Raw genomic sequence first — 23,293 nt, 5'->3', positions numbered from 1 at the left:
CTTGCCCGTTCAATCGTTTTGACGCACTCCCACCTCCTTTTTCCAACTTGGAATGGACTTCAGCGCGTTCTACTGGTGTCGAAGAACAACATTTTTCAAAATATAAACATGCCGTTTTTACAAATACTTCGCTATATATATAACAATTGTGTTTTACGTTTATTTTCAAATTTTGTCTTTGTTGTATGAATACAAATGCAATGTAATTATTTTTTGAAATTTTCGTTTATTTAATGTAAATATTGTATAAAATGGTGCTAACACTGAAAAAAAAGGCAAGAATCAGATAGGGTCTGGACCTAAAACCTATTCTCATTTAATGCACTTGTCAGACACGTTAACCACTCAGCTATGCTATACCTGAAATATATAATATAACTAATAAGATAACTCTACTACTAATAAGAATAATAATTAGTCTTTTTGGATTGAAAATTTTTATTCTTGATAATACAGGGCCTTTTCGTAACTTGACGTTTAGCAATAATAAACACAAGATAAAATTGATGCTTAATAATTTTTGTTTACTTACATCCTTGTTATTCAATTAAACAGGAGAACACTTGCAATGAAAAATATTCCAAACCCGTAACTTTTGTCTTCAATTTCAACACTTTCAAAAAGTAAAAAGAACTCTAACATCAAAACGCTAAAACGACAACTAACTGTTTTTTTGTGTTTTTTGTTTTGTTAACGATTGTTCAATGAAGTTCCAAGAATCTTTGGTGGTGGTGCTAGTGTCCATTCGAGAATAAGCTCCTCCCATCGCCGGAGGGGTGAGTCACTTTTACAGTTCTAGACTTCAGGCTTGAACTATTACATTCAGTGGGCTATGGTATAATATAATGACTAACAGATGGCGTTTGTGTCAGAGGGTTACATCGGGTTCATGGGGGCATGTAGACGTTAAATAACAATATTGCTAGGTAAAAGAAGGCAATGATCTTTAATTTGAGCTGAGCAATGTCGATCATTTAACCGTTGTAATAACTTTTGTCTTAATTGTATTTTTTAGTTTCTTTCTTCCGGATATTTTTAAAATATACAGCCTTGATTTTACCGGTCGAAATGAACGACTGTTTTAAAGGAGATGTTGAGGAGGCCATACAAACTCATCTTGATATTCTGTCAGAAAAATCTCAGTTTGCTGTAAATTTAAAACAGGATAAAGGGTTGTTCAACAAAATAAGCATCCTGCATCTTACTGATATTGATGTTCCAGTGTCCCTAAATGTGAGTGAATAGTTGTTTTTCTTTGTTCTTTCAAGATTTCCCCCTAAAGTTCAATGTTTTGAAATTTAGAATGTGTCGAAGCTTGTTCAAGCTGCTTCCAAGAGCAGTCCAGAAGCAAAAAGTTCTCCTTGTGTAAAGTATGGACAAATGTGGCAGATCCGTCAGTGTGAGGCACTTAAAGCTCAAAGTGAAAAGTGGTCTGACCTTTTACCAGAGTTAACAAACAAAATGTTATTACTCATGGGCCTAAACCCTTTGGTTGTAAAGGTCAAAACCATCTTACGAGACTTTTTCATTTGTGGTACTGATGGCTTAGCAAAATTTCATTTCGAAGAAGAGAATGGTACTAATTTTCTATTTTTAGTAATTTTAGAAGTGAAACTTACTCTTATTCTTTACAGCTGGATTTATTAAGATGATTTTACAAATCCCTGTTGAGGGTGGCCATGAAGAAGGCCGGATCAAAGTGGAACTTAACGAAAAAATACAGTTGTTCAACGTCTGTGAAGATAGTGATCGTCATTACCACGTGACGGCTTTCTATTCCGACTGCGACCATCAACTGGAAAAGGTGACGTTTGGCTGGCGGTTGGCCATGGTCTTTGACTTGGTACTCGAGGAGAAAATGGTTCATAACCCCTTATGCCCACCAGCGAATCTCCATTCCTTTCTAGCCGTCGGTCACATTCAAGAGACTTTAGCGCAATGGGCCACGAATGAGAATGATTACCCCAGTATGCTAGCCTTAGTACTTGATCACCGCTACAGTTCAACTCAGCTCAATTTTCATAGCCTGAAAGGCAGGGATCATCTTTTGGCCGGACTGCTCCGATCTGTTGATAGTATCAATACGTATCTGAGTCACTTTCAAGCGCATGGACGTAGCATTACCCTCTCGGACCAAGAAGACAGTGAGAACACGGATTCAGACTGTACCAATTCCATCTGCATCTGCTGCGTTACCAAAGGTTGTAGCTGTCAGAAGCGTCGGAGAGCCGAGTCACAACCTAACCTGAGAAATGGTGTCAAGATTCTTAGCCTGACAGGTGTGGATGGCAAAACAATGGAATGCATCCCAATCGATGTCGACCTCGATTCGGAAATGATTCTTTTCAACCGAAATGTGCACAACATCCGTCCCAATGTAACCGTCTTCGACTGTGATAATATGGAATATGATATCCCCGACGGCCATACAGAATTGGGCCTGTTGCGTTGGTTACGGGAGCCGCGAGCTGTGCTCATTATCTTTCCGAAGAACTCTCTGAAAATGTTCTTACTCGGCAATTTCACGGCTGCGCTGGATCGACTCGAAACGCATCCGGATGTGAGAACCCTGAATGAAGTAATAGCATTCTGCGAAGACTATCCGGAACGAGTATGGATGGGCGCGAACGACAGAGAAGAGAGGACGAAACGATTGTTATCTCTTTGCGTTCAACTGAGAGCCAAAACAGAAGGTTTGACGTTACTGGAAATATTGGGTTCGGATTTCGTGGGAAGGGAACCAGCCGATTACGAAGGAATCCGCAATAAAGCAATCGCCATTGAAATCGCCAATCTGATAATGGTTATCGGATGGAATTCGGCCTCAATCATTTCTGTCGAAAAACTTTTGTCACTCAACCGTACCAAAGATCAAATGGAAAATTTCGCTCATTTTGCATTGGCCTTCTTCGATCTCGGACTCCCTGAAATCGGCAAAAATATCGGCAATAGGCTCGTTGCAATGCTGCTAACCAAAGCTTACAACGTGTTGCCTAATTTGACCGTTTCCGCCATTGTCGCCTGTGCATCCATCGTTTTTCGCATACAACAGTTCGATGGCAGTGGACCGTTTCGGATATATTCTCTTGGCATCGAACTCAAATCACTTCCGCTCCAAAAGCTCTTCCCAGTGATCGAAGGCATTCAGAAAATATGCAGCGTCTACCTGGAAAACAACCAGGTGTGTCAGAGATTTCAAAGGGATTTGCATAGACATTTACTGTCTTGTTACATTCCGGAAGAATTGGCCGTGGGCGTTATGCTCTTCTATCTCGAGCTGGACGACGCCATATTGCTGAAGGAATTTACTCACGCCATCACTAATCAGAAAAACGCTATTCAGTTGATCGTCTCCTCCCCTGAAATCTGGAATAAGGCTGTAACCACGCTAGGCGGCAGATGGGCTCTGAGCCTTCTAGTCAACATCCGCATTGGCCACCTTGAGAAAATGACTCTTCCGGTTTTCACTTGGAGCCAAAAAAGCACGGCTTTCATTGCCAATCCTTGTTTGGATGATTTTTTCTCTTCGTCGTCTGTGAGGCACAATGTTAGTGGTTTCAACAGTCGACGCCAAGCAGAGAAATGGATTGAGCTCCTATTTGGACCCGACCAGCTCGAGTCTGGGCACAGTGCTGATGTCGAAATTAAATGTCAAGACTCAAAGATCGTTTGTGCCATTACCAAAAATCGCGATTTGCACTGGCGTCATTTGAACTTGTTTCAACGGTCGCGTGCGGAACTGTTGGCTCTGCGGGATCGGCGCCGGCGAAGACTTGGCGAAGACATTTCCGGTTCAAAAGTCAAAGTCTTCACAACATCGAGGAGCTCTTCCACAGCGTCGCAGACCTCACCTCTCTTGTCTCCTCCGGCTGCGAAACGATTGCGCATCATCGACCAAGATTATAAATAAGTATTTTTCTTTTTTTTTTCGTTTGTTCCCCGTAAGAATCTAAAATCAGCCATGTTGTTGGTAGTAATTTCGCGTTTTGTTTTCCTATTCGTAGATTTAGAGAAAATTTGCGTTTAAAACTTTTGGACAGTTTTAGTCTAACTCGTGTATGTTCGTGGAAACCCAGTTCGATACTAAGTTGAAAAATTGCAGATCATTGAAATTGTTTTTTTTTTTATCTCTCGCGGAGTAAAAAAATGAACAGTTTTGGAATACAGAAACCTTTTCTATGTGAAATTCAAAGTGATTTTTTTTTATTTTCAAAAACGCCATTTTTCTTCCATTGCCAATGATTGGAAGGAACTGTCAAGTATTAAGCAAAACTGTGAACATAGTAAACAAAGATCGAAAAAGATAAAAGATGTTGATTAGAAAGAGGACTGAATTCCATTGTGTCAAGACGTTAACCAACTGATTATTTCAGTCTGTATACACAATGACATCAAACAGAAAAACAAAAAATGTGTGCGTTATCAGTTGGTTCGTACGAGTCACATTGGTTTCCAGTCGCTTATTATTCACACAAAGATCAAGAGCCTTGTCCTATTTCCATGAATTATCTTTTCGATAATTTGTTTTAGAAACTGCAATAGTCTAACATATTGTTGGAAGGCTAACGTACCATTGATTAAAATTAGGTAAAACTCAAGACATGTCTAATGGTTGTCCTGATGCATGTGGGTAGGTTTCACCTGATCTTGTTATTTGCTTTTAACTGGATTGTTGGCTGCTCCAGCGGTTTTGTTCGCACCAGCACTTGATTTATACCACTTGCCTCCTGGTCCCTGAACAACAATGGGGCTGGTCAGGGGCAATCCTGAGGTCGGTTTGCTGCCGGAATGCATAATATTTTAGTTTTTTTACAGTTGACGCAGGGACCGACTATCTTGAAATGCATACCTGGCGGGGAGAACAGGTGCTCCGCGTACATTAGTCGAGTTGTCAAGAACCTCGGGTATGGAAGATTTCCGGTTGTTCCTGCATTTGTAACGTTGATTAAATGAATTATTATTAGCAGCTGCAATCAACGGAAACAACTGATGACTTACTTGCGCTTCTTCCTCGAGATAATCATGTAAATGCAGCTGAACATCAGGATCAGAAGGCTGACACCGACTAAACCCACAATGATGTACAACAACAAAAGCAGTAAATCGTCTTTGTTATTAGGCTGGACCGTAGTTGTCGAAGTGCTTTGAGTCGTCGTAACTTCGTCGAGTGGGTCTTTCGTGGTTGAAGCTTCCGTCGTTGAGGTAACAGTCGTTGGTGTTGTCGTTGGTGTTGTAGTTGGTGTTGTCGTTGGTGTTGTCGTTGGTGTTGTCGTTGGGGTTGTCGTTGGTGTTGTCGTTGGGGTTGTCGTTGGTGTTGTCGTTGGTGTTGTTGTTGGTGTTGTCGTCGGTGTTGTAGTTGGCGTTGTAGTTGGTGTTGTCGTTGGTGTTGTCGTTGGTGTTGTCGTCGGTGTTGTCGTCGGTGTTGTCGTCGGTGTTGTAGTTGGTGTTGTCGTTGGTGTTGTCGTTGGTGTTGTCGTTGTTACCGTTGTTGATGTTACGGTTGTGGTCGGTACAGTCGTTGGAATTTCTGTGGTGGAAGTAGTTTCCGGAGTAGGAGTGATAACAGCACAAGAGGAATCGAAGTTGCCAGGATCAACATCTTCGAATGCAGTTCCATCTACACAAGCGCCACCAGACACCCACTGCAACAAATTGGGGTTGTCACGGATGAGCCAGGCCAAATCACACCCGATACAAATGATTCCTTTTTTTTTTTAAATATTAACATGTAATAACTTTGCTTTTCAACAAGATTTTTCTATTTGTATTAATTAGGTAAATGAAACGCTTACCGTTGTTGGCGATGGAAACTATTCCGGAACCACCAGAGCGGTTCATTTCATCAAGAACCTCCAGGAAAGCGTTCGATTCAAATTTGGTAAGTAGGTTGTTGTCAAGTTGAATGGTGGCTTCACCGTAGTCTCCTGAAAGATAGATCACGTTATTACGTGGCCCTTCAAAGCCAAAATGAGGTACACAAGAAAGATAAAACCTTGACTGAAGGCATCAGGTGAAACAGTCGCGATTAAATTGTTTGACAGGTCGATTAAACGAACGGAGAGATCGCTCGAAAAGAAAAAGGCATCCGAGCCAACGGATCCGATGGAATTGGACGATAAATTGACCGACTTCAACGTCAAAACATCGCCGATATTCTCAGGTACTTGAGTTATCAATGGTGAATTAATAAGCGTGAAACTTTCCAGTTGGACGGCGTTGGAGGCTATTGTTGACATGATAGTACCAGTAACTTCATTATTGAGGTCACTGTTTCCATCCAGGACGAGCGTCGCTAACGACACCAAAGATTTGGCAGGAAAGTCGAGCAAAGGATCGGAAAAACCCGTAGAATCGGTAAAAGACAATTGCTTAATATTATTCAAAGTGGGTAGAGAATTGATGGACTTGATGCCGTCCACACTGCCCAACTGGATTTCTTTTAGCTCACGAAAGTCACTGAGAAAACTCCAGTTCACTCTGTTGATTTCACAATCGATAATGATGAATTTCTGGGCGTAGTCGCTAGACGAACGGAATGCATCCGGGTGGATTTGCAGTGGTCTGGAGGCATCGTCCGGACAGCTTCCAATTTGGATTGTTCTTGCGCGTTTGCCGGACAAGAGGTCTTCATCGATGTCAAGTTGATTGAATGACCCGGCAAACGGCACCAAAGCGAACCGGTTGATTTCAGGTGCTTCCGAATCCCGGAAAATGTCTTTAATTTTCCGGTTGCTCACTCCTAAGCAGGTGATGTTCAAATTTCCTTCTCCAGTTCCATCGCAGAGACAAGGATAGTAAATGGATATATCCTGGTCATCGAAACATCTGGACTGCTGTGCGTAACTGGAACTCCATAAACCCAACAGCAACACCTGATACATAAAAAGCGGTACATTAAAGTCGAATGCTACTTCTGGCGCCGATGGAATTACATTACCCAACTGAAATTGGCCATTGAGAATAGAAGACGGACACTTGAGATCAACACAAAAATCCGCATTGGGCGTGGTTCAAGCTTGTCCCTAAAAAAAAAACGTGTTAAGCGTGCAACGTCAGTTGATCGATTGACTCTATGTGGGAATAAATCAAGTGTTTGGATACCGATAGTCTTTGAGCTTTAGTTCAAAGCTGCCAATCAGTTGGCTAAAAGTTATCTATAATTGACGTTGTCCAACTTATCTATAGTTGGGCTGGGGATGTGCTTTTGAACAGGTTTTAGCTGTGTTGACATTATGTTAACTAATAGCATCGGCTTCATAATGGATTCTGTATCTGCATGTTAGTGCACTCAGGTGGATGTTCGGTTAATTTTCTAATTTCTAAGTCTGTCGCAATCAGCCAATTAAGAAGAAAACATAAAGCAAATGGATTGACAAGTGTTACGAAAACTAGATTAGACCGCTTCAAATAACTTTTACTAAAATATTTCACAATAAAGACTTCCTTGTCGGTCCAAGGTTAAAAATTTCACGCACTGACAGTGTTGCGGTTGATAATTTTCCTTTGTCCTATTCCACGTGAGCCCTTGATCATTTTGATCTGGCATCGAGTACCTTATCTACGATATACTTTTGTACACGTTGATTGCTTTTGTTTGCTTTTCTCTAAAATTAGCTGTGACGCGTGCAAGTGTTGCTGATTTTCTCCGGCCTGTTTGGAGGTAATTTAATTTGATTATTCCAATTTTAACTTGCGAACAAACGGTAGCATGATTTATATAGCTATGCCATGCTTGTTCGAATTAGAGTTTTGCTCATGAGATGTTTGGTCGATTAACTAATAAATTCAGGAAGTTTAAACGGATTTTAGTACTCCAGAGACGACAATTTATGCGTTAAAGTACAAGAATGTCCATTTAAGCGCTCACAGTGACGCAATACGAATCGATTGCAGACCGTCAGTTTCTTTTTTTGAACATGTGTCTCATTGCATTTCTATTTTACGATAAGATTGCAAGGTGTCCGAACCAAATTGAGTCACATTGTGAATAAATTTCATTTAAATCATGAAAGTTGGGAAATCCCATCACATTTCGTGAGTGCAATTTCACAGTGACACGATTACATAACTTTTGCATTTTGATTAACTGCCATGTCATACCCCGGGAATAACTTCTGAATTCTCTAACAATTTGTTCGTGCCAAGAAAAGTAAATCTGGAAAGACCCAGCAAAGACTTTGGAAAATCCCAAAACCGTAATGCAAAACAGGTTCGGAAGCAGAATCGCTCGCGGCGGGACGCCTTTTTTGCGTGCGCAACACATCGCTATAAAACGCGACGAGCACTTGGAATGGAGCATCAGTTTCTTCTTTGCTCAATTCAGCAGCAAACAAGCGCTAAACTCAGTCTCGTCATGATCCAATTGAACACTTTGGTAACTTAATCTATTCTACAATAACTAATGTGAATTTTTAACTAATTTCATTGAATGTTCAGGTGGTACTTTCCGTGGCTATTTACGCCGTCGTTGCCCGACCAACGGAATCTTCAATTAAATCTACCACCACACTTGAATCCGCTGAATCGGTCGATGTCCGTCAAGGATGGAGTCAAGGGCAGAAGTATGCAAACTCTTATCCTATCGGACAATCTGGAACTGGTTATTACTCAAATCCTGCTGTCGCTACTGGATCTTATCCGGCAGGGAACACTCGTCCTGCTTATGCCTACGACAACGCGTTTCCCGATCAGGTAAACTTTGCCGGTGCTGACGCCCATCGCGAAATCGCATCGATGTTCACCATTCCAAACGGTGGATTGGTTTCTAACCCTGTTCGAAATCAAGTGGCTGGATTCGCTCCGACTGGATACCAAGCACAAGCTGGAGTCGCCGCTTCTGCATCGGCCATCTCCGTTTCATCTTGAATCTTCAAATTTCAGATTCTTACACTACACAGAATTTTCCGTCTAGTGCATTGTATAAATTAACACTTTGGGCGTCAATATATTGTTTACATCATATCGTTTGAATTTTGAATTACCTTGTCGCAAAACAAATACTACAGGATTAATTTCAGCTGTGTTCTTGGCGGTGGCGCCATCATCGGCCGAATTAAGTCGTAACTCGTAAGGGACTGTGATCTGTTATTGTTCAGTTGACAATTGACATATTAGGTCATCATTGCTGTCACGTTGTCAGTCCCAATTGCTCCCGTTTCGTGGCTGAACTAACTCTGGAGACTAGGTCTATCACACTTTTAACTAGCAATACCATTGAAAGTTTCAGATGCCAAGGTATATTTTGTCATTTAGCTTAATTACAAAGTGAATGCATTAAAGTTACATTTTAATTATTACTGTTTAATTTAAACAGTAAGGGCTTGGAGATTTAAGAATGAATGGCAAGGTTTGCCTAAATGTCATCTGTGTTATTCCCAAGAATTCAACTATTTATCCCCAAAGTTTGGCGCTTGCCCAGAAATGCTGCAAGGAACATGGATTTAATGTTGATCGGATCACAGAAGAAGATTGCATGAAGTTACAGCCCTGCAGAAAAGATATCTTCATTTTAGCTGAATTTGATGGACCATTATTTGAATTCCTCAAAAGTTGCAATTCTAAAGTTGTTGGTCCCCAATGTATGTTGGCTTTCATTAACAATGAAGAACCCCTTCCTGATGTCTCAATGTCAGTCTTCAATTTTGCCATGAAAGGGATAGTGGTGACATCAACAGGATTATCCTCACAAGAGAAGAAGACAATTCAAGAGAAAATCCAATTCATGGGTGGTAATTACTCACCAGAGTTTTCTGCCAACATCACTCATCTCATTGTCAAAAGTGTGGCCGACTTTAGCCCGAAATTCAAAGTAGCCGTGGGGAGACGAATCCCAAGAATGATTCCAGACTGGATCGACGCTGTTTGGGATGCAAATTTAGAAGAAACTATCCATGCAACAGATCCTATCTTTACCAGGTTACATTGCCCTATTTTCCATGGATGTATAGTGTCTGCTTCACAAATCTCGGTCGAAGAGCGTGAATCCATCAAGAAAATTATTCGAGCCAACGGTGGTCAATACTCTGCTAAACTCGAGAGAGGTAAAACGAATATTGTTATCATACCCTCGGCCGAAGGAGAAAAGTACAGACATGCTAGACAGTGGAAGATCCTCTGCCTCAAACCAGAATGGATTCAAGCTTCGTTAGAAGAAGGCTACGCTGTAGATCCGAAATGCTTCACTTTAAATGAGACTAATACCACACTGCCTTCTAATAAGTCTTCTACCCTAAAAGCCCATAGCCGTTCTTTTGCAAATTTGGGCAATAGTAGCGTGAACAGTACCATTTTTGACGAAAACCAACAAACGTGTCAACCAATTGATGAAACTGCTATTGGGTACCCGTGTTCGTTCTCCAAGCCTCAACGATATGGTTCTCTGCAAAGAGAACCTCTGGACTGTTTGAATTTAACTCTGTCTGTTAACGCAGGACCCTTTCTGAAAGGTTGCAAAATTTTCCTAAGCGGTTTCAATAGCCCCCAATTGGAGAAACTTCGGTATGTTTTGGAATTGTGGCACGTTTTCAAAAGTCCAATATTAAAAATCTATTTTCAATGTTAAGGCGGATTCTCAGCAATGCCGGCGTGACCCGATCCTTCGTCGTTAACAAATCAATATCTCATGTTATCGTGGGAGAAACAGTGAAAGTAGATTGGGATCAACTGATGAGGTTGGAAAACAAGCCTCACGTTGTAACAGTCGAATGGCTAGCACAGAGTCTGCGCTTGAAAAGTGCTGCACCCGAAGCTGATTACCTACACCCAGAATGGGAGGACCTTAGCAATTTCTGTGATACAAAGGGGGCGTCAAAGGATCATCCGCCTATAGAGAAAATTGATGATTCTCTAGAAGAGATGCAGTTAACTCTACAAACTTTGATCACAGACCAAATAGAGGAAGAAGAAGCTGAAAAGTCCCTTCCAACCGAGGCAGTCCTATCCGATTTGACTTTGAAAAGTGACAGTCTGGAAACATATTCAGTTAGTTCCATGAATGGCCTCATTGCATCAAGCAAGCGTAGTCCAGTGGTAACGAAGAATCACCTGTGCATAGTGACTGAGTCAATGTTCGGTGAATCAGCGAACTGTGACACTCCATCGTATTTACATCCTTCCAGAAATGGTACAAATACTTTGTGTATAACCCCTGAACCCCGGCCAGCTCTTTGTAATATGCTCACACCTGATACTCCATACGGACGCTTACTCAATGTAACTTTCCCCGTCTGTACTTCTTCTATGTAGTTCTAAATATTTATTTTTATTGTTAATTTCTAGCCGGACCCTTCACCTGGCACGCGAAAAATGTGGAAACACGCTTTAGATAATCGGGTCCGCTTGACGCCCCGTGCAGATGAATCCGTGGATGTTTCTACATCACCCCACGTATTTCATCCTATCGAGATTTTCCCTGGAATTACCGAGTATTTCCATAATTTAACAAAGCGAATGCTACGTGATTGTCTATCGGCTGGAGATGCTGCGGATAACACAGCATCGACTGATTTAAGCAAAACGCAGAAGACTGTCGCATCCCAATCGGTTGCTTCCGCGTATTGCGTCATGTTTTCTGGCATGTCACAAGAAGATCGTGACAGCTGCACAGAAATCCTTGAAAATTTAGGCGGAACAGTGATCAGTGCTAATCAGTACGATCCTGCATGTACTCACCTTGTCGTTGCTAAACTTGGGTGTAACGAGAAGCTGTTGACGTCGATGGCCGCCGGCAAGTGGATCGTTCATCCCGGATGGGTGTACGAGAGTGAAAAAATGCGTCGTTTTGTTGACGAACGCAAATACGAATGGGGAAATCCTACGTGCAATGATTCCATCTCTAAGGAGGAAGCGAAAATTGCTGCGGCTGCTTATTATTGGCGCGTTAATCGAAATCGAGACTTCCCGGCCGGCCCGTTCCAAGGCATCACAGCCGAGCTTCACCTTGGCGATGAAAACGATTCCTTTCAGCGTTTACTTGAAGCCGGCGGAGGAGAGGTGGTTTCCCCAGGGTAAGTTAAATTTTATTTGTAGGCAAATTGAAAACGCATTCATTTTTTAAAGCTTTAACAGTTCAATCTTCTGCTTTAGGTCAGCGTTGGATAATAGCAAAACCAATCTCTGCATTGTAGAAAATCGGGAAATGAAGAAACGTCAACTTTCCTTGTATGCCAGTAAAGGCTTATATTGCGTCCCGCCCGTCTATCTGAGGAATCTTATCCTGGCCGTGGGCAACAAGCTGCAATGGAGTGAATCAGTTTTGCCAGTGTTCCTTCCTTATCTTTCAAGTATGCCTTTCACCTAGTTCTTGATTATGTTTAAATTATTAGTCGTCTTCGTTAAATGTTCTTCTTCCAATTGAAAACATTTGGCGAAAATAAACAAGTCATACTGGTTAGAACAGGAAAAGTGTAGGTGTAGGTATAGCTGAGTGGCGCAGCGGAAGCGTGCTGGGCCCATAACCCAGAGGTCCGTGGATCGAAACCACGCTCTGCTATTTTAATCATTTATTAAAATTTAGTCTTTTTAGTCGAGAAAGTTGTTCTAAGAAACAAATAGCAATGAATTGAATCGTAAAATTTGCCACTAGAAAAAGTAGGTAGTGATCTTGTTCACGTCATCGACAGCCGCATGAAATTGGTAAAGAAAAAAAATGGGACAATCAGGAGGTTGCCCACATTAAATGAAACCATAATCTTAGACAGAAAAATCCGAAATAATAATGACGACATGGTGTACATACCAGAAGAAGGAAATAAGTAGACCCTAATGGCACCAACTGTATAAGGACAAACGGGAATAAAAAATATCAAAGTGTATCTTCTCTTCTCGTCATCATGAGTCAGAGTAGTAAGATATTGAATCTTACCTTAAGCTTCTTTACTTGTTGGCGTATGCATGCGTGTCGATTACCAGACAGAGGAAACCATCGCAACAAATTGGCAGCGCCCAAAACCTAAAACAAAAATGACAAAATATTAGACATAATTTTGCACGAATGAATTTCGTTAAATAGCCTTTTTACGTAGCGCGGAGTTCTAAAGTTTATGAGGTGAATCAGACGTGCTCTTCCAGTGGCTTCAGGTAGAAGAAGTTCCAGATACAAGTGAATCCTGCTGGAACAAATGCGGACAACACAGCAGCCAATGACATCCGTTCCAGGTGCCGCAATGGGGGCGAAATCCAGTGAACTCGGCAACATTTGAAGCCATTGGGACGAGTTCATAAGGAAGTTAAAGAACATTAACTTCATATCGGATGTAAGACACTTCCATTTAGCCCAAATAGACGACTACCTCAGCGACAATCACAAACCGAATGTCCGTCGTCTGAGAAAATGCTTGTGAAATATTCCTTCTCTTGCAATCGGTTAGATTCTTTCACCTCTAAATGAAAATCAGATCAAATCTAGATGCACAATGCAGTGAAAACAATCAGAATGCCAAAATCCAACAAGTATTTTAAATTGCTACAATACATTTGGATGAAAAAAGTAAAAAATAAAAGTAAAAAGAATTCTTTTAACTTTAAGCGCGTAGCATTGTGTGATTCTGTAAAATCATGGCTAAAACAATGACATTCTAAACAGATTGTTTTCTCACCTCCGCTGACCAAATGATTTATGTCCCACGACTTCCGGATTCAAGAAATCGACCATACGATGAAAATGCTAGCGCATTTATCGCGGATCATCAGTAAGGCGTCGTGACTTTTGTTCGTTTTCCAGAGGATTCCTCCTCTAACCTACTAGAGGAGCGACGTCAGCTGAAGACGCTGGAATTGGCTGAGAAGGAGGAAGAACGACGCATGGAAGAATTGCGTCAACAGGCCGAAGACGAAGCTATCGCAGAGGAACGAAGAAGAATCTTGGAGCAACACGCTCCGCTTTTGATTGGTTTCTTGCCACCTGGTCTGTTTTGGAACATGGCAGAAATGAGTTCCCTACCCGAAAACATCCAGGCCCAGTTCCGTCGGTACGTCCCGATTCAAGACAATCCAGATTTATGGTTAATTTCGAATCTATTTACTTATCTTTGCATAGTTGAAGTGTTTGTGTATTTTCTTGGTGTGGGTTCGTTGATTCGTTCGTCCTGATATCGTGTGTCCACAATCCAAATCTCTACTAAATGATCCATACCCTAAACTCAAACATGAGTCAATTACAATGCAAAGTAGCGGTGTAATTCTGTTCGATGGTGAAATGAAGATTTGATTCATTAATGTGGTGTCAATGGCAAGATGATTAGGGATAACGCAAAAACAATTGGATCGTTTCCTTGAACTCTTCCCCGCTCTTCCTCCTCAACGCTTCCCATTTCTTCCTTGTCCATGAGGTCATTGCAATTCTTTGGTCAATCTCCGACCCTTGATCCCCATGTCATTCAAAAGTCACCTTCGTGAATTCTACTTCGGATTGTAAAACTCACTATTTTTGAGTTCCTTCTGTCACGCTGTTGTTACTAATTATTTGCCTCTCCCCTTTCATTGACGGCCCACTTTTTCAGACCCCCTGAAATGCAAAAATCGATTTAATGAACTTACCAAAGACGCCAAAATCCATTACAATCATGAAATTCTAGTTACGATGTAGCAGGTAAGCACGGCATGTATTCACCACACGACGATAGGCACGTCCTTCCCTAAATGTGAAGGTAGGGTAGACATACGTGGCGACGCTGAAAAGGCAAGAAATCAAAAAGACCCTCGAAGTTAACAAGAAAAATAAAACGACTGCAATTTGCTGATGGCGATGGAACACGTAAATTTCCACCAATCGCGATAGTTGTGAAATATTCTTTTTTTTTGCAATTGGTGAGATGCTTTCAGTACTAAATGAAATGCGGATTAACTATAGACGGACGATACAGTGAAACAATCAGATTTAATAATCTAACATCTATAGTTAAAAAAAGGCACACTACATTTGGATAAAAATATCATTTAAGTTTTTTTTTTGTTTTTAATTTAAATTGATATGGTTTTTTTTGCAGGACTAAATTTTCTTCACTTGGTTCTGTTTAGAAGATTAGCGCCTTTAGTCGTTTAAAAGGACCACGTCTTCTATCACGTAAGGTCCATGACATCCTCATCGGATTCTGTTTATATTTCACTGGCCGAATCAGAAATGTTACTTTCTTCGAACACGAATTCAAGTATGGTGCTGTCCTACATTGAAAGAAAATGGTTCGCACGAGCATAAATTGTGTGACATGGTCAAATAGTAAAATAATCGTCAGGTTGAATTATTTGAAATCCGTGGATCGAAGCAGATATCACTTACCTCCAACTTATAATTGACTACTAAAAGTTTATTCTCGTAAAGGTTTGTAGATTTTGTGGTAAAAAATGATATATTCTTGAGGCCATATTTCTTATTCGTGTTGAATTTGTATATTTGTACCCATTCCTGAAAAGGATAAAGTTGAAGAGAAAATAAAATTTTGTTTAAAATAAAAAGAATTTTTGTAACTTTAAGCGCGTAGCATTGTTTGATTATGTTAAATCATGGCTAAAACAATGATTTTCTAAACAGATTTTTTCTCACCTCCGCTGACCAAATCATTAAATTCTTTTTGCCCCCGGCTACAAGAAATCGACCGTCCGATGAAAAGGCGACCGGCGTTTCTATGTCTGTATCTTCGGAAAGACATCGCGGCTGTTGTTCGCTTTCCAGAGGATTCCAAATAAAAACGCCTTTGCCTTTCAATGCACTAAATGACAAAAAGAAACCCATCAGAGGATACCGGAACTGAAAACAAAAACATCGGACAAGGATTTTACACCAATTCACAAAGCGTTTTTTTTTTTTTTAAATTTAAAAAATGCCTATCCCCTCGTACGGACTCCATTTTAATTGTGGACATTTCTCCTCCTTGAGCTTCTTACTTTTCTTTATTGATATTTAAATTTGGCAGATGATAGACGAACTGAAAAGTCTGTCAGGTTCCTTTACAGGACTAACAGGGAAACGCATTGGATTCGCCAATTCATTCGTTTGACTTTTTCCTTTCGTTTATTTTCCTGTATGCCTTTCGCTTGGCATCCGCTATCGAATGACACTGCGTTCGTTAAACTTCAAGTTGAATTTACTAATTTCAGAAAAAAATGTGTTCGAATCCCCGCCCCCGTGGCTAATAGATTTTAATTCAGTCGCAACGATTCATCGGGTGATTCGCGTTGAAAAGAATAGACGCGCACTTTCAAAAAGGCCTTCAGTCAAACAAACAATTTGGTAGAACTAGAATTTAAGTTTTAAATGACTTACTAAGCAAAAGTGAAGTTTTTGGCTGATTTCCTTGCCATTTCGATTCCGCCCTCTTCTTCCCCATTTCCTGTGCACAAGCGCCAAGCAAAATCTTTAACCTTCTCCTTCTCCTCCTTCTGTAGAGGAAACTTCAGGCTATAAATTGGCATGTCGTAGTCCATAGACCAAATCTGCCAAGAAGAAAAACGACGAATAGAAAAAAAAATTCAATTTCCTCCATTTCATTCCATTACGTCAATAAACAAATTATTTACCTTGATCCGCTCCTCACCACCACTGGCCAAATATTGTGTCCTTTCATTCCACTCCAGATAACGACAAATGCTTCCATGTGTGAATTCTTTCACGAGTCGAGTTGTTGTCAAATTGTTTTCCTCCATTTCAAAAATTTCGATCGTTCCATAAAAAGAAGAGACGGCGATTCGATTTTCAGAGATCCACTTCACAGCAAAAACGCTTTTACAGTCAATTGTGGTGATCACGTCGCCAATAGATGAATCATATACGAAAACTTGTTGATTCAATAACTGGATGAAGAATGGTGAAGAAAAAGAAAATAAATTGGCCAAACGTAAAAATAAATTGACGAATGATGGGCATAAAAAGGCGCAGTTTTGACTTTGCTGAACTGACATCTCCGCACGTTCACTTTATGTAAATGGAGAATTCAATTTTGAATTTGAGGAATGAATCGTTAATTTCAAACATCAAATCTAAATGCTTTGTCTGTAACAGTTTCTTTTTGACGCAATCAGAATAGCGACGATGTTAATGAAAGTATCCAATAAACTTCAACTCTTTTTGAATGGCGTCGTCAAGTAAATTTTAAGCATTTGGCAAAAAATAAATAAATAAAGTAAAGGACAGATAACTGACATGAAGATGAACCCAAGTTTGTTGATGGGCCAATCAAAATTGACATTGTAACTTACCTTTCCCCATACAGCAAAAAAGTTGGGCCTGGTTGGATTCCAATTTATTTTAGTGATAAATATCGGAAATTCCTTTTGAAAGAGGATTTCACACTTTGGGTAACTCCGTACGACGAGAGTATATATACCCATTACAGCATCACCAAATACAGCAGCTAGTTGTGTCCCGTTAATCTAATTCAAGATTTCACGTTATATTTTCTCTCAGTTGTACGGATAAATTATTTCTGTCTGTCCGTGATTTCGTTACACATTTATCCGTAACAACCAGATCAAATTCAGATGTTGTTAGGGGACTATGTTTCCGTACGAAATCAGGGATAAAAAGTCCGTCCATTATTGACTTACATTCCACTCAAGTGACAGAACTCTCCATCCACCGAATAAGTTTAGATGTTGAAATGTGACTTTCTTTCTCCAATTGGAAAACGGAATAGCCAAATTTTCGGCAGTGTAAAATATTAACTTTTCGTCATCGGCACATGCAAGAATCAGTTCAGTGGGGTGGGAACGGATACTGTCAAACCCAGATAACTCATCAACGAGCCTCAATTGACATTTGCTTTTGTCTAAAAAAAGAAATAAAAGAATCGCCATTATCAATTCATTTTCAAATGAAACGATTGAGTTTTTACCCATCCCGTACAATACAGCGGCAAGTTGTTTTATGACCTCAGGCAATCCGATTCTTTCTTCTTCTTTAAATTTAATCATATCCTCAATCAAACGAGCAAGGATTCTTCCGTTTACATCGTCTGCCGCCAAATCTTTTTCAAACATTTTAATTAAGTGAATTTTAGAAAAAGAGTGAATAGATTATTTTATGAAGTAGATAAAGTTAGTAAAATATTAAAGTTTTACGAATGTGGAGAAGGAGAGATTTGATATGAGCTACACGAGTAAAATAATGTTCTATATTTTTTTTTTGTTGACAATTATCTTACCATCATAACAATCACCAGAGTGGCCAATTGGTATATCAAAATCTAACTCATCATATACATCATAAATCTTTGCTAAATTAAATGACGTAAAGAAATATCTATCGAAATTACTTACTTTGTTTGTAGCTGACGAGTTCCTCCTGTTTGTTTTCCAAAATATTGGCTGGAACAATGGCTTGGTTTTTCCCAAATGGATGTTTACCACGCGTCAGGAAATAGAAAAAAACACATCCGGATGAAAACGTGTCACTTTTGATTGTTCCATCTGGGAGCTCGGCAGACTTGTTTTCATTGTCATTTAAAACCTTAAGTCTCTCAGGTGCCATCCAGAGAAGAGTTCCTCTGATTTTACTCTGCGAAAAAATATCGTCCCGTGTTTTCTTAACAAACGACAAATCAGAGACTTTCATTTGAACGGGCGTCGTCATTGAAATGAGGATGTTATCCGGTTTAATATCGCGATGCACCAAATCTCTCGAGTGGATGTAATGCAATCCATTGGCGATTTGATAAAGGACCAATTCGTCTGGCGGCAATTTCGGTCCGTTGTATTTCTTTTCGTCTGCCCAATCTGCCAACGTACCAGCGCACAATTCCAGCGCCAGTTGCCTGTTCAGAGGTTTCAACAAATTATTTACTGAGACAAAATTTGGAAATGAAATTAGGATGCCAATTCACGTGAATCTATTGTCGGCCGAATCAGCGACGTCCAAGAGTTTCACTACGTTGACGTGATTCAATTCTATGTGCGTATTCATTTCTCTTTGAATAATTTCTTTTTGAGATGTTGTCGTCGTCATTTGTTTGACCGCAACTCGATTGCCATCAAATTTCCCTTCATACACGTATCCATAAGTTCCGCTACCAAGTAGTTTGCTGGTGTTGACTTGGACTGCAAATTTAATCAAACAATTAATTAAATTTTAGAAAATGATTACTTAGACTATACACGAAACGGAAATTCTTGACTTGCGTGAAAGGGCTTTTTTAAATTTCTCATTTGCTATGTGCAACAAATTAAATCCTTTTCCTGGGGGATTTATCATATTTTTGATGGGCTCGTACGCAAAGTGATTTTTTCCAACCCAATTTCTAAATGAACAAAAAAAAAACAAAAAAACAATTTAGTACTAAAAATGCGGTGAATGTATGCAAACTTACCTTCTAAATTGACTGGATTCTTTTCCTTGAGGTTTATCAAGATTGACTCAAAGTCATTACCAAAAAGGTGTTGTCCACGCTTTAGATAATAAAACAAAATGCACCCAGCTGCAATGAAATCTTTGGTGGCGTCTTTGATGCCTTCCAGGGAGTCAGTTTCCTCTGACAGTGTCCAATACTTTCTCAGACAGAGTTCCATCTTAAAACGTTTTTCTCCTTCTTTCTTCTTCTGCGACAGCTGTTTGCTGTAACTGAATTTGCTCAATCCAAAATCTGAAATTTTCATGCGCACAGGACGCGACTGGGCAGCAATGACGACGTTTAACGGATTTAAATCGCCATGTACGATTCCTTCGCCATGCAGATAGTTGACGCCGTTGGTAATTTGATAAAGAACTTGCGATTCGTTTGGCATGGCTCCCTTGTACTTGCCATTGCAATATTCGTATAACGTTGCGCTGTACGGTTCCAGAGCAAAATACCTGGACCACAAATAACAAATGAGATGTCTTTATTTTATACTGCTCATTCCTTAGCCATTAATGGGAATATAAATAAATAAATAAAAAATAAAATAAAAACCTCCATCCATTGGCCACGTCTTCCTCATAACCGAATACTCGTAGGATATTATTGTGATTCAGGTTGCCCTTGACGAGCTTATCGGACACATCTTTCCACCCATCAAGGCAGTCTTCATTTTTAATTCTTCTTATCGCAACTTCTTTTTTTAGATTAGGGGCCTTTAATTTCACGCGTTCCAATTCAGCATCTGCATTTCCTTTTTCCTCGCTCCTCCAATATCCGTCAAATAGTAAAATACCTCCACCGAAAAACTGGTTTTTGCACTCCAATTTTTTCCCCTGAAACGGAAGATGCTCTTCTGACTTGGGTTGTTCGACGGTTGCCATCCAAGTGCCCCTTATGTTGCTCATTCTGTTGCTCATCCTATTGCCCATCCTGTTGAATGTGGTTTCATGTCTCATGTCTTCTGACTTGGGTTGTTCCTCGGTTGCCATCCTATTGCCCGTCCAGTAGCTCATCCAGTTGCCCATCCTGTTGCATGTTGTTTAAGAACTCGTAAATATACAAAGAGAAAATTTTTGGAAATGTTCACCATATTCTAAACTACAATTACGAACAAGTGATTCCACTGGTTCCAGAAACAAAAATTATAATTACAATAACACTGATAAATAAAAGATACTTTCTCGACTGAAATGCTAATTTGAACTATTACATTAAATACGATAGCAAGACAATGGTTGTTGCAATAGGGAAGAAAACAAGACAAATAGCTTATGGATTTTTTTAAAGATAAAAATTTTGAATAGATGGAAGTTATAGAATAGATTCTATTCTATAACGTTATAGTTATAATATAGTTATAGAATAGATTCTATTCTATAACTCTGGATAAACTTTTAACTGTTAAGTAAACCTTTTTTTTCATTAATTAGACTTTTGGATTAATTAGAGTGAAAGAAAATCTAAAAAATTCCTTAATTTTCTTACAAGCTGCATGACAAAGCAACAAAAAAAGAAAACATGTTATAATGAAAAGAATTGGAACTTAACAAGTGTTTGGTACGTATTTAAATAAATGTTTAGGTAAATTACTATATATAAACTCTAAACCAATCAAATAAAAACGGAAACATTTACCTGACTGTGTAGAAATTGTGAATTCTTTGGTTTCTATTGACGGGTTTAGACAAACTTGAAATGCCCAACGTCTCGTATCTCGCATCTAGTCTTGGCCCATCGTGAAGATAATCAAAATCCAGGCAGCAGATAATATGGTTATCTTATTCAAATACAGAAAGCGAGTTTCGACATAACAATTTAGGTAACGAGCGAAAAACAACTCCTTAATCTTTTTTTTTATGCCTTTATTTGATGAATTGAATTCGCATCAGCTATATCTTAATTCATTTACGCAGTTCCTGTCCTACCCGTTTGATTCGAAAGCTCTATGACCTCATTTTACTACATAATTACTTTTTATTACTTTACTACATAATGGCGCGTCAATCGCAATCGAGACTTCCCGGCCGGCCCGTTCCATGGCATCACAGCCGAGCTTCACCTTGGCGATGAAAACGATTCCTTTCAGTGTTTACTTGAAGCCGGCGGAGGAGAGGTGGTTTCCCCAGGGTAAGTAAAATTTTATTTGTAGGCAAATTGAAAACGCATTCATTTTTTAAAGCTTTAACAGTTCAATCTTCTGCTTTAGGTCAGCGTTGGATAATAGCAAAACCAATCTCTGCATTGTAGAAAATCGGGAAATTAAGAAACGTCAACTTTCCTTGTATGCCAGTAAAGGCTTATATTGCGTCCCGCCCGTCTATCTGAGGAATCTTATCCTGGCCGTGGGCAACAAGCTGCAATGGAGTGAATCAGTTTTGCCAGTGTTCCTTCCTTATCTTTCAAGTATGCCTTTCACTAGTTCTTGATTATGTTTAAATTATTAGTCGTCTTCGTTAAATGTTCTTCTTCCAATTGAAAACATTTGGCGACAATAAACAAGTCATACTGGTTAGAACAGGAAAAGTGGTAGGTGTAGGTATAGCAGAGTGGCGCAGCGGAAGCGTGCTGGGCCCATAACCCAGAGGTCCGTGGATCGAAACCACGCTCTGCTATTTTTAATCATTTATTAAAATTTAGTCTTTTTAGTCTAAAAAGTTGTCCTAAAAAACAAATAGCAATGAATTGAATCGTAAAATATGCCACTAATAGTAAACCAAAAACATAATTTCAACTCGTTTAACAAAGAAGTAGCGGAAAACGTAGATTTACTCCCACATAACATAGTACGCCCTTTTACTCTTGATTGCGATTCCATCTTTAAAAAGACTTCACCGTTTCACTCTGGAAAGTCCCAAACAAATCGTGGTATTCCCATTCAAGGAAATAACAGTGACGTAAGACAAGACAAAACCGGTCTAACTTTTGGCACTAGACATGAAAAGCTTGCGGCGCAGGTATTCTGGTATAAAAGACGAGTGAGACCTTGGATGGACCATCAGTTTACTATCTCATTTCAGCTGCAAAACAAACCAGCAACGCAACACTATGCTCCTATTGAACGCATTGGTAAGTTTGACAGTTGTACTCTCTTTTTTTTATATCGCAAATATCGTTAAAACATCATTTCCATTTCTCTTGTCGATATTTTAGGTGATCCTTATGGTGTCAGCTTATGCGGTCAATGGCCGGCCAACTGAAACTTCAAAGATCACCAGTTCATCCGGGTCTGTCGTGGAAAACCAAGGTTGGAATGAGAGCCAGCGGCCAACACCAAACATCCATCCCGTCAGTCAGACTGTGGCCAGCACCGCCGATTCCATTCCGAATGGATCCTCTTCCACCGGAAGCAGCAGCAGCCTACCATCTAACGTCAACCACGATGTCTTTTCAAATCAGGTAGACTTTGCAGGTGCCGATGCTCATCGTGCTTTTGCGTCACTCTTCGGTATCCCGAGTAGCGGTTTCCTTGCCAATCCTGTAGAAAACCAAGTTGCTGGATTCGTTCCAAGGGGATTCCGAGCAGGGTCCGGTGTCTCCGCCTCTGCCGCCGCCGTTTCTATTTCCTCATAAACAATCTATAAATGCTTGAATCATGATCCACAAAGCTTTCCAACTGTTAATAGTTAATATTATGTTCAACTGTAAAAAGTAACTAGACATCATCATCATTGTTTTTTCACCTCATAAATCTGTACTTTCATTTTCTACTGCGTAAGGAAATGCCATGAACTGATGAACAGCGCCATTTTCTTTGTTATTGCGTCCGCTAGAATAATAAATGGTGGCTTCTACTCCAAATTTGTTTATAACTAACCACACCTCATTTTCCTTTGAAAATTCAATACTTTCTGTGAAGAAAAATTCTTTTTGCTTCAGACACTTTTGATGACCCAGTGAAAGGGCAGAGGTAAGTTATTTTATGGCGTCTTAAGTCAAATCGTTTAGAAAATGTGAAACAAATGACGGAC

General features: G+C 39.9%; 6 protein-coding genes across 9 annotated transcripts in view; 4 read left to right on the top strand and 2 right to left on the bottom strand.

The window, feature by feature from the left end:
* Positions 1–696: 696 nt before the first annotated feature.
* Positions 697–4,186, top strand: LOC123473726. Its single transcript, XM_045175033.1, has 4 exons — positions 697–926; positions 1,016–1,233; positions 1,303–1,576; positions 1,635–4,186. The coding sequence occupies exons 2-4, from the start codon at positions 1,069–1,071 to the stop codon at positions 3,908–3,910; spliced, it is 2,715 nt and encodes a 904-aa protein (XP_045030968.1). The 5' UTR covers positions 697–926; positions 1,016–1,068; the 3' UTR covers positions 3,911–4,186.
* On the bottom strand, positions 4,187–7,092 carry LOC116918927 (G8 domain-containing protein DDB_G0286311). The gene is made up of 6 exons (XM_032924724.2): positions 6,938–7,092; positions 5,993–6,872; positions 5,793–5,924; positions 4,999–5,704; positions 4,850–4,927; positions 4,187–4,780 (listed from the first exon to the last, which is right to left on the bottom strand). Exons 1-6 carry the CDS (start codon positions 6,998–7,000, stop codon positions 4,651–4,653), a joined length of 1,989 nt encoding a protein of 662 aa, XP_032780615.2. The 5' UTR covers positions 7,001–7,092; the 3' UTR covers positions 4,187–4,650.
* Positions 7,093–8,216: 1,124 nt separating this feature from the next.
* On the top strand, positions 8,217–8,961 carry LOC116920578. The gene is made up of 2 exons (XM_032926725.2): positions 8,217–8,374; positions 8,437–8,961. Exons 1-2 carry the CDS (start codon positions 8,291–8,293, stop codon positions 8,863–8,865), a joined length of 513 nt encoding a protein of 170 aa, XP_032782616.2. The 5' UTR covers positions 8,217–8,290; the 3' UTR covers positions 8,866–8,961.
* A 117-nt stretch (positions 8,962–9,078) lies between these two features.
* LOC116918549 (DNA topoisomerase 2-binding protein 1) lies at positions 9,079–14,156 on the top strand. 3 transcript variants are annotated; one of them, XM_045175027.1, is made up of 6 exons: positions 9,079–9,234; positions 9,314–10,497; positions 10,563–11,211; positions 11,278–12,005; positions 12,067–12,281; positions 13,069–14,156. In XM_045175027.1, the coding sequence occupies exons 2-6, from the start codon at positions 9,335–9,337 to the stop codon at positions 13,101–13,103; spliced, it is 2,790 nt and encodes a 929-aa protein (XP_045030962.1). In that variant the 5' UTR covers positions 9,079–9,234; positions 9,314–9,334; the 3' UTR covers positions 13,104–14,156. The 3 variants fall into 3 exon arrangements, with proteins under 3 accessions (XP_045030962.1, XP_045030956.1, XP_032780158.2); XM_045175021.1 differs by lacking the exon at positions 13,069–14,156 and adding an exon at positions 12,584–12,792; XM_032924267.2 differs by lacking the exon at positions 13,069–14,156 and adding an exon at positions 12,584–12,790 and having other exon boundaries at positions 12,085–12,281.
* A 700-nt stretch (positions 14,157–14,856) lies between these two features.
* LOC116918436 overlaps positions 14,857–23,293 on the bottom strand; it is a 29,780-nt gene continuing 21,343 nt past the window's right edge. The window contains exons 3-16 of one of the 2 annotated variants that reach the window (XM_045174907.1): positions 20,961–21,102; positions 19,878–20,351; positions 19,296–19,777; positions 18,813–19,026; positions 18,250–18,743; positions 18,135–18,176; positions 17,826–17,957; positions 17,539–17,759; positions 17,191–17,364; positions 16,513–16,785; positions 16,259–16,428; positions 15,539–15,704; positions 15,275–15,400; positions 14,857–15,159 (exon numbers count right to left, since the gene is read on the bottom strand). In XM_045174907.1, coding sequence (XP_045030842.1) covers positions 15,094–15,159; positions 15,275–15,400; positions 15,539–15,704; positions 16,259–16,428; positions 16,513–16,785; positions 17,191–17,364; positions 17,539–17,759; positions 17,826–17,957; positions 18,135–18,176; positions 18,250–18,743; positions 18,813–19,026; positions 19,296–19,777; positions 19,878–20,351; positions 20,961–21,102 — 3,176 coding nt within the window. In that variant the 3' untranslated portion in view covers positions 14,857–15,093. Of the gene's footprint in view, positions 15,160–15,274; positions 15,401–15,538; positions 15,705–15,987; positions 16,191–16,258; positions 16,429–16,512; positions 16,786–17,190; positions 17,365–17,538; positions 17,760–17,825; positions 17,958–18,134; positions 18,177–18,249; positions 18,744–18,812; positions 19,027–19,295; positions 19,778–19,877; positions 20,352–20,960; positions 21,103–23,293 lie in introns of those variants that run through there. The other variant, XM_045174909.1, reaches the window with a different exon arrangement.
* On the top strand, positions 21,303–23,123 carry LOC116920983. Its single transcript, XM_045175417.1, has 4 exons — positions 21,303–21,452; positions 21,532–21,728; positions 22,151–22,391; positions 22,476–23,123. The coding sequence occupies exons 3-4, from the start codon at positions 22,371–22,373 to the stop codon at positions 22,893–22,895; spliced, it is 441 nt and encodes a 146-aa protein (XP_045031352.1). The 5' UTR covers positions 21,303–21,452; positions 21,532–21,728; positions 22,151–22,370; the 3' UTR covers positions 22,896–23,123.

The sequence above is a fragment of the Daphnia magna genome, linkage group LG1 (genome assembly GCF_020631705.1).
Source record: "Daphnia magna isolate NIES linkage group LG1, ASM2063170v1.1, whole genome shotgun sequence".
Taxonomy (NCBI): Eukaryota; Metazoa; Arthropoda; class Branchiopoda; order Diplostraca; family Daphniidae; genus Daphnia; species Daphnia magna.
This window is presented reverse-complemented; position numbering and strand designations above follow the sequence as displayed.

Bases quoted from the DNA above. Each gene is read 5' to 3' on its own strand.
- LOC123473726 (XM_045175033.1), top strand. From the start codon at position 1,069: ATGAACGACTGTTTTAAAGGAGATGTTGAGGAGGCCATACAAACTCAT. The intron at 1,234-1,302 runs GTGAGTGAATAG...TTTGAAATTTAG, and splicing joins ATGTTCCAGTGTCCCTAAAT to AATGTGTCGAAGCTTGTTCA. The intron at 1,577-1,634 runs GTACTAATTTTC...TATTCTTTACAG, and splicing joins TCATTTCGAAGAAGAGAATG to CTGGATTTATTAAGATGATT.
- LOC116918927 (XM_032924724.2), bottom strand. From the start codon at position 7,000: ATGCGGATTTTTGTGTTGATCTCAAGTGTCCGTCTTCTATTCTCAATG. The intron at 5,925-5,992 runs GTTTTATCTTTC...TCTATCTTTCAG, and splicing joins ACCTGATGCCTTCAGTCAAG to GAGACTACGGTGAAGCCACC. The intron at 5,705-5,792 runs GTAAGCGTTTCA...AAAAAAAAAAAG, and splicing joins AGTTTCCATCGCCAACAACG to GAATCATTTGTATCGGGTGT.
- LOC116920578 (XM_032926725.2), top strand. From the start codon at position 8,291: ATGGAGCATCAGTTTCTTCTTTGCTCAATTCAGCAGCAAACAAGCGCT. The intron at 8,375-8,436 runs GTAACTTAATCT...TTGAATGTTCAG, and splicing joins TGATCCAATTGAACACTTTG to GTGGTACTTTCCGTGGCTAT.
- LOC116918549 (XM_045175021.1), top strand. From the start codon at position 9,335: ATGAATGGCAAGGTTTGCCTAAATGTCATCTGTGTTATTCCCAAGAAT. The intron at 12,006-12,066 runs GTAAGTTAAATT...AAGCTTTAACAG, and splicing joins GGAGAGGTGGTTTCCCCAGG to TTCAATCTTCTGCTTTAGGT. The intron at 12,282-12,583 runs GTATGCCTTTCA...ATTTGCCACTAG, and splicing joins GTTCCTTCCTTATCTTTCAA to AAAAAGTAGGTAGTGATCTT.
- LOC116920983 (XM_045175417.1), top strand. From the start codon at position 22,371: ATGCTCCTATTGAACGCATTG. The intron at 22,392-22,475 runs GTAAGTTTGACA...TCGATATTTTAG, and splicing joins TGCTCCTATTGAACGCATTG to GTGATCCTTATGGTGTCAGC.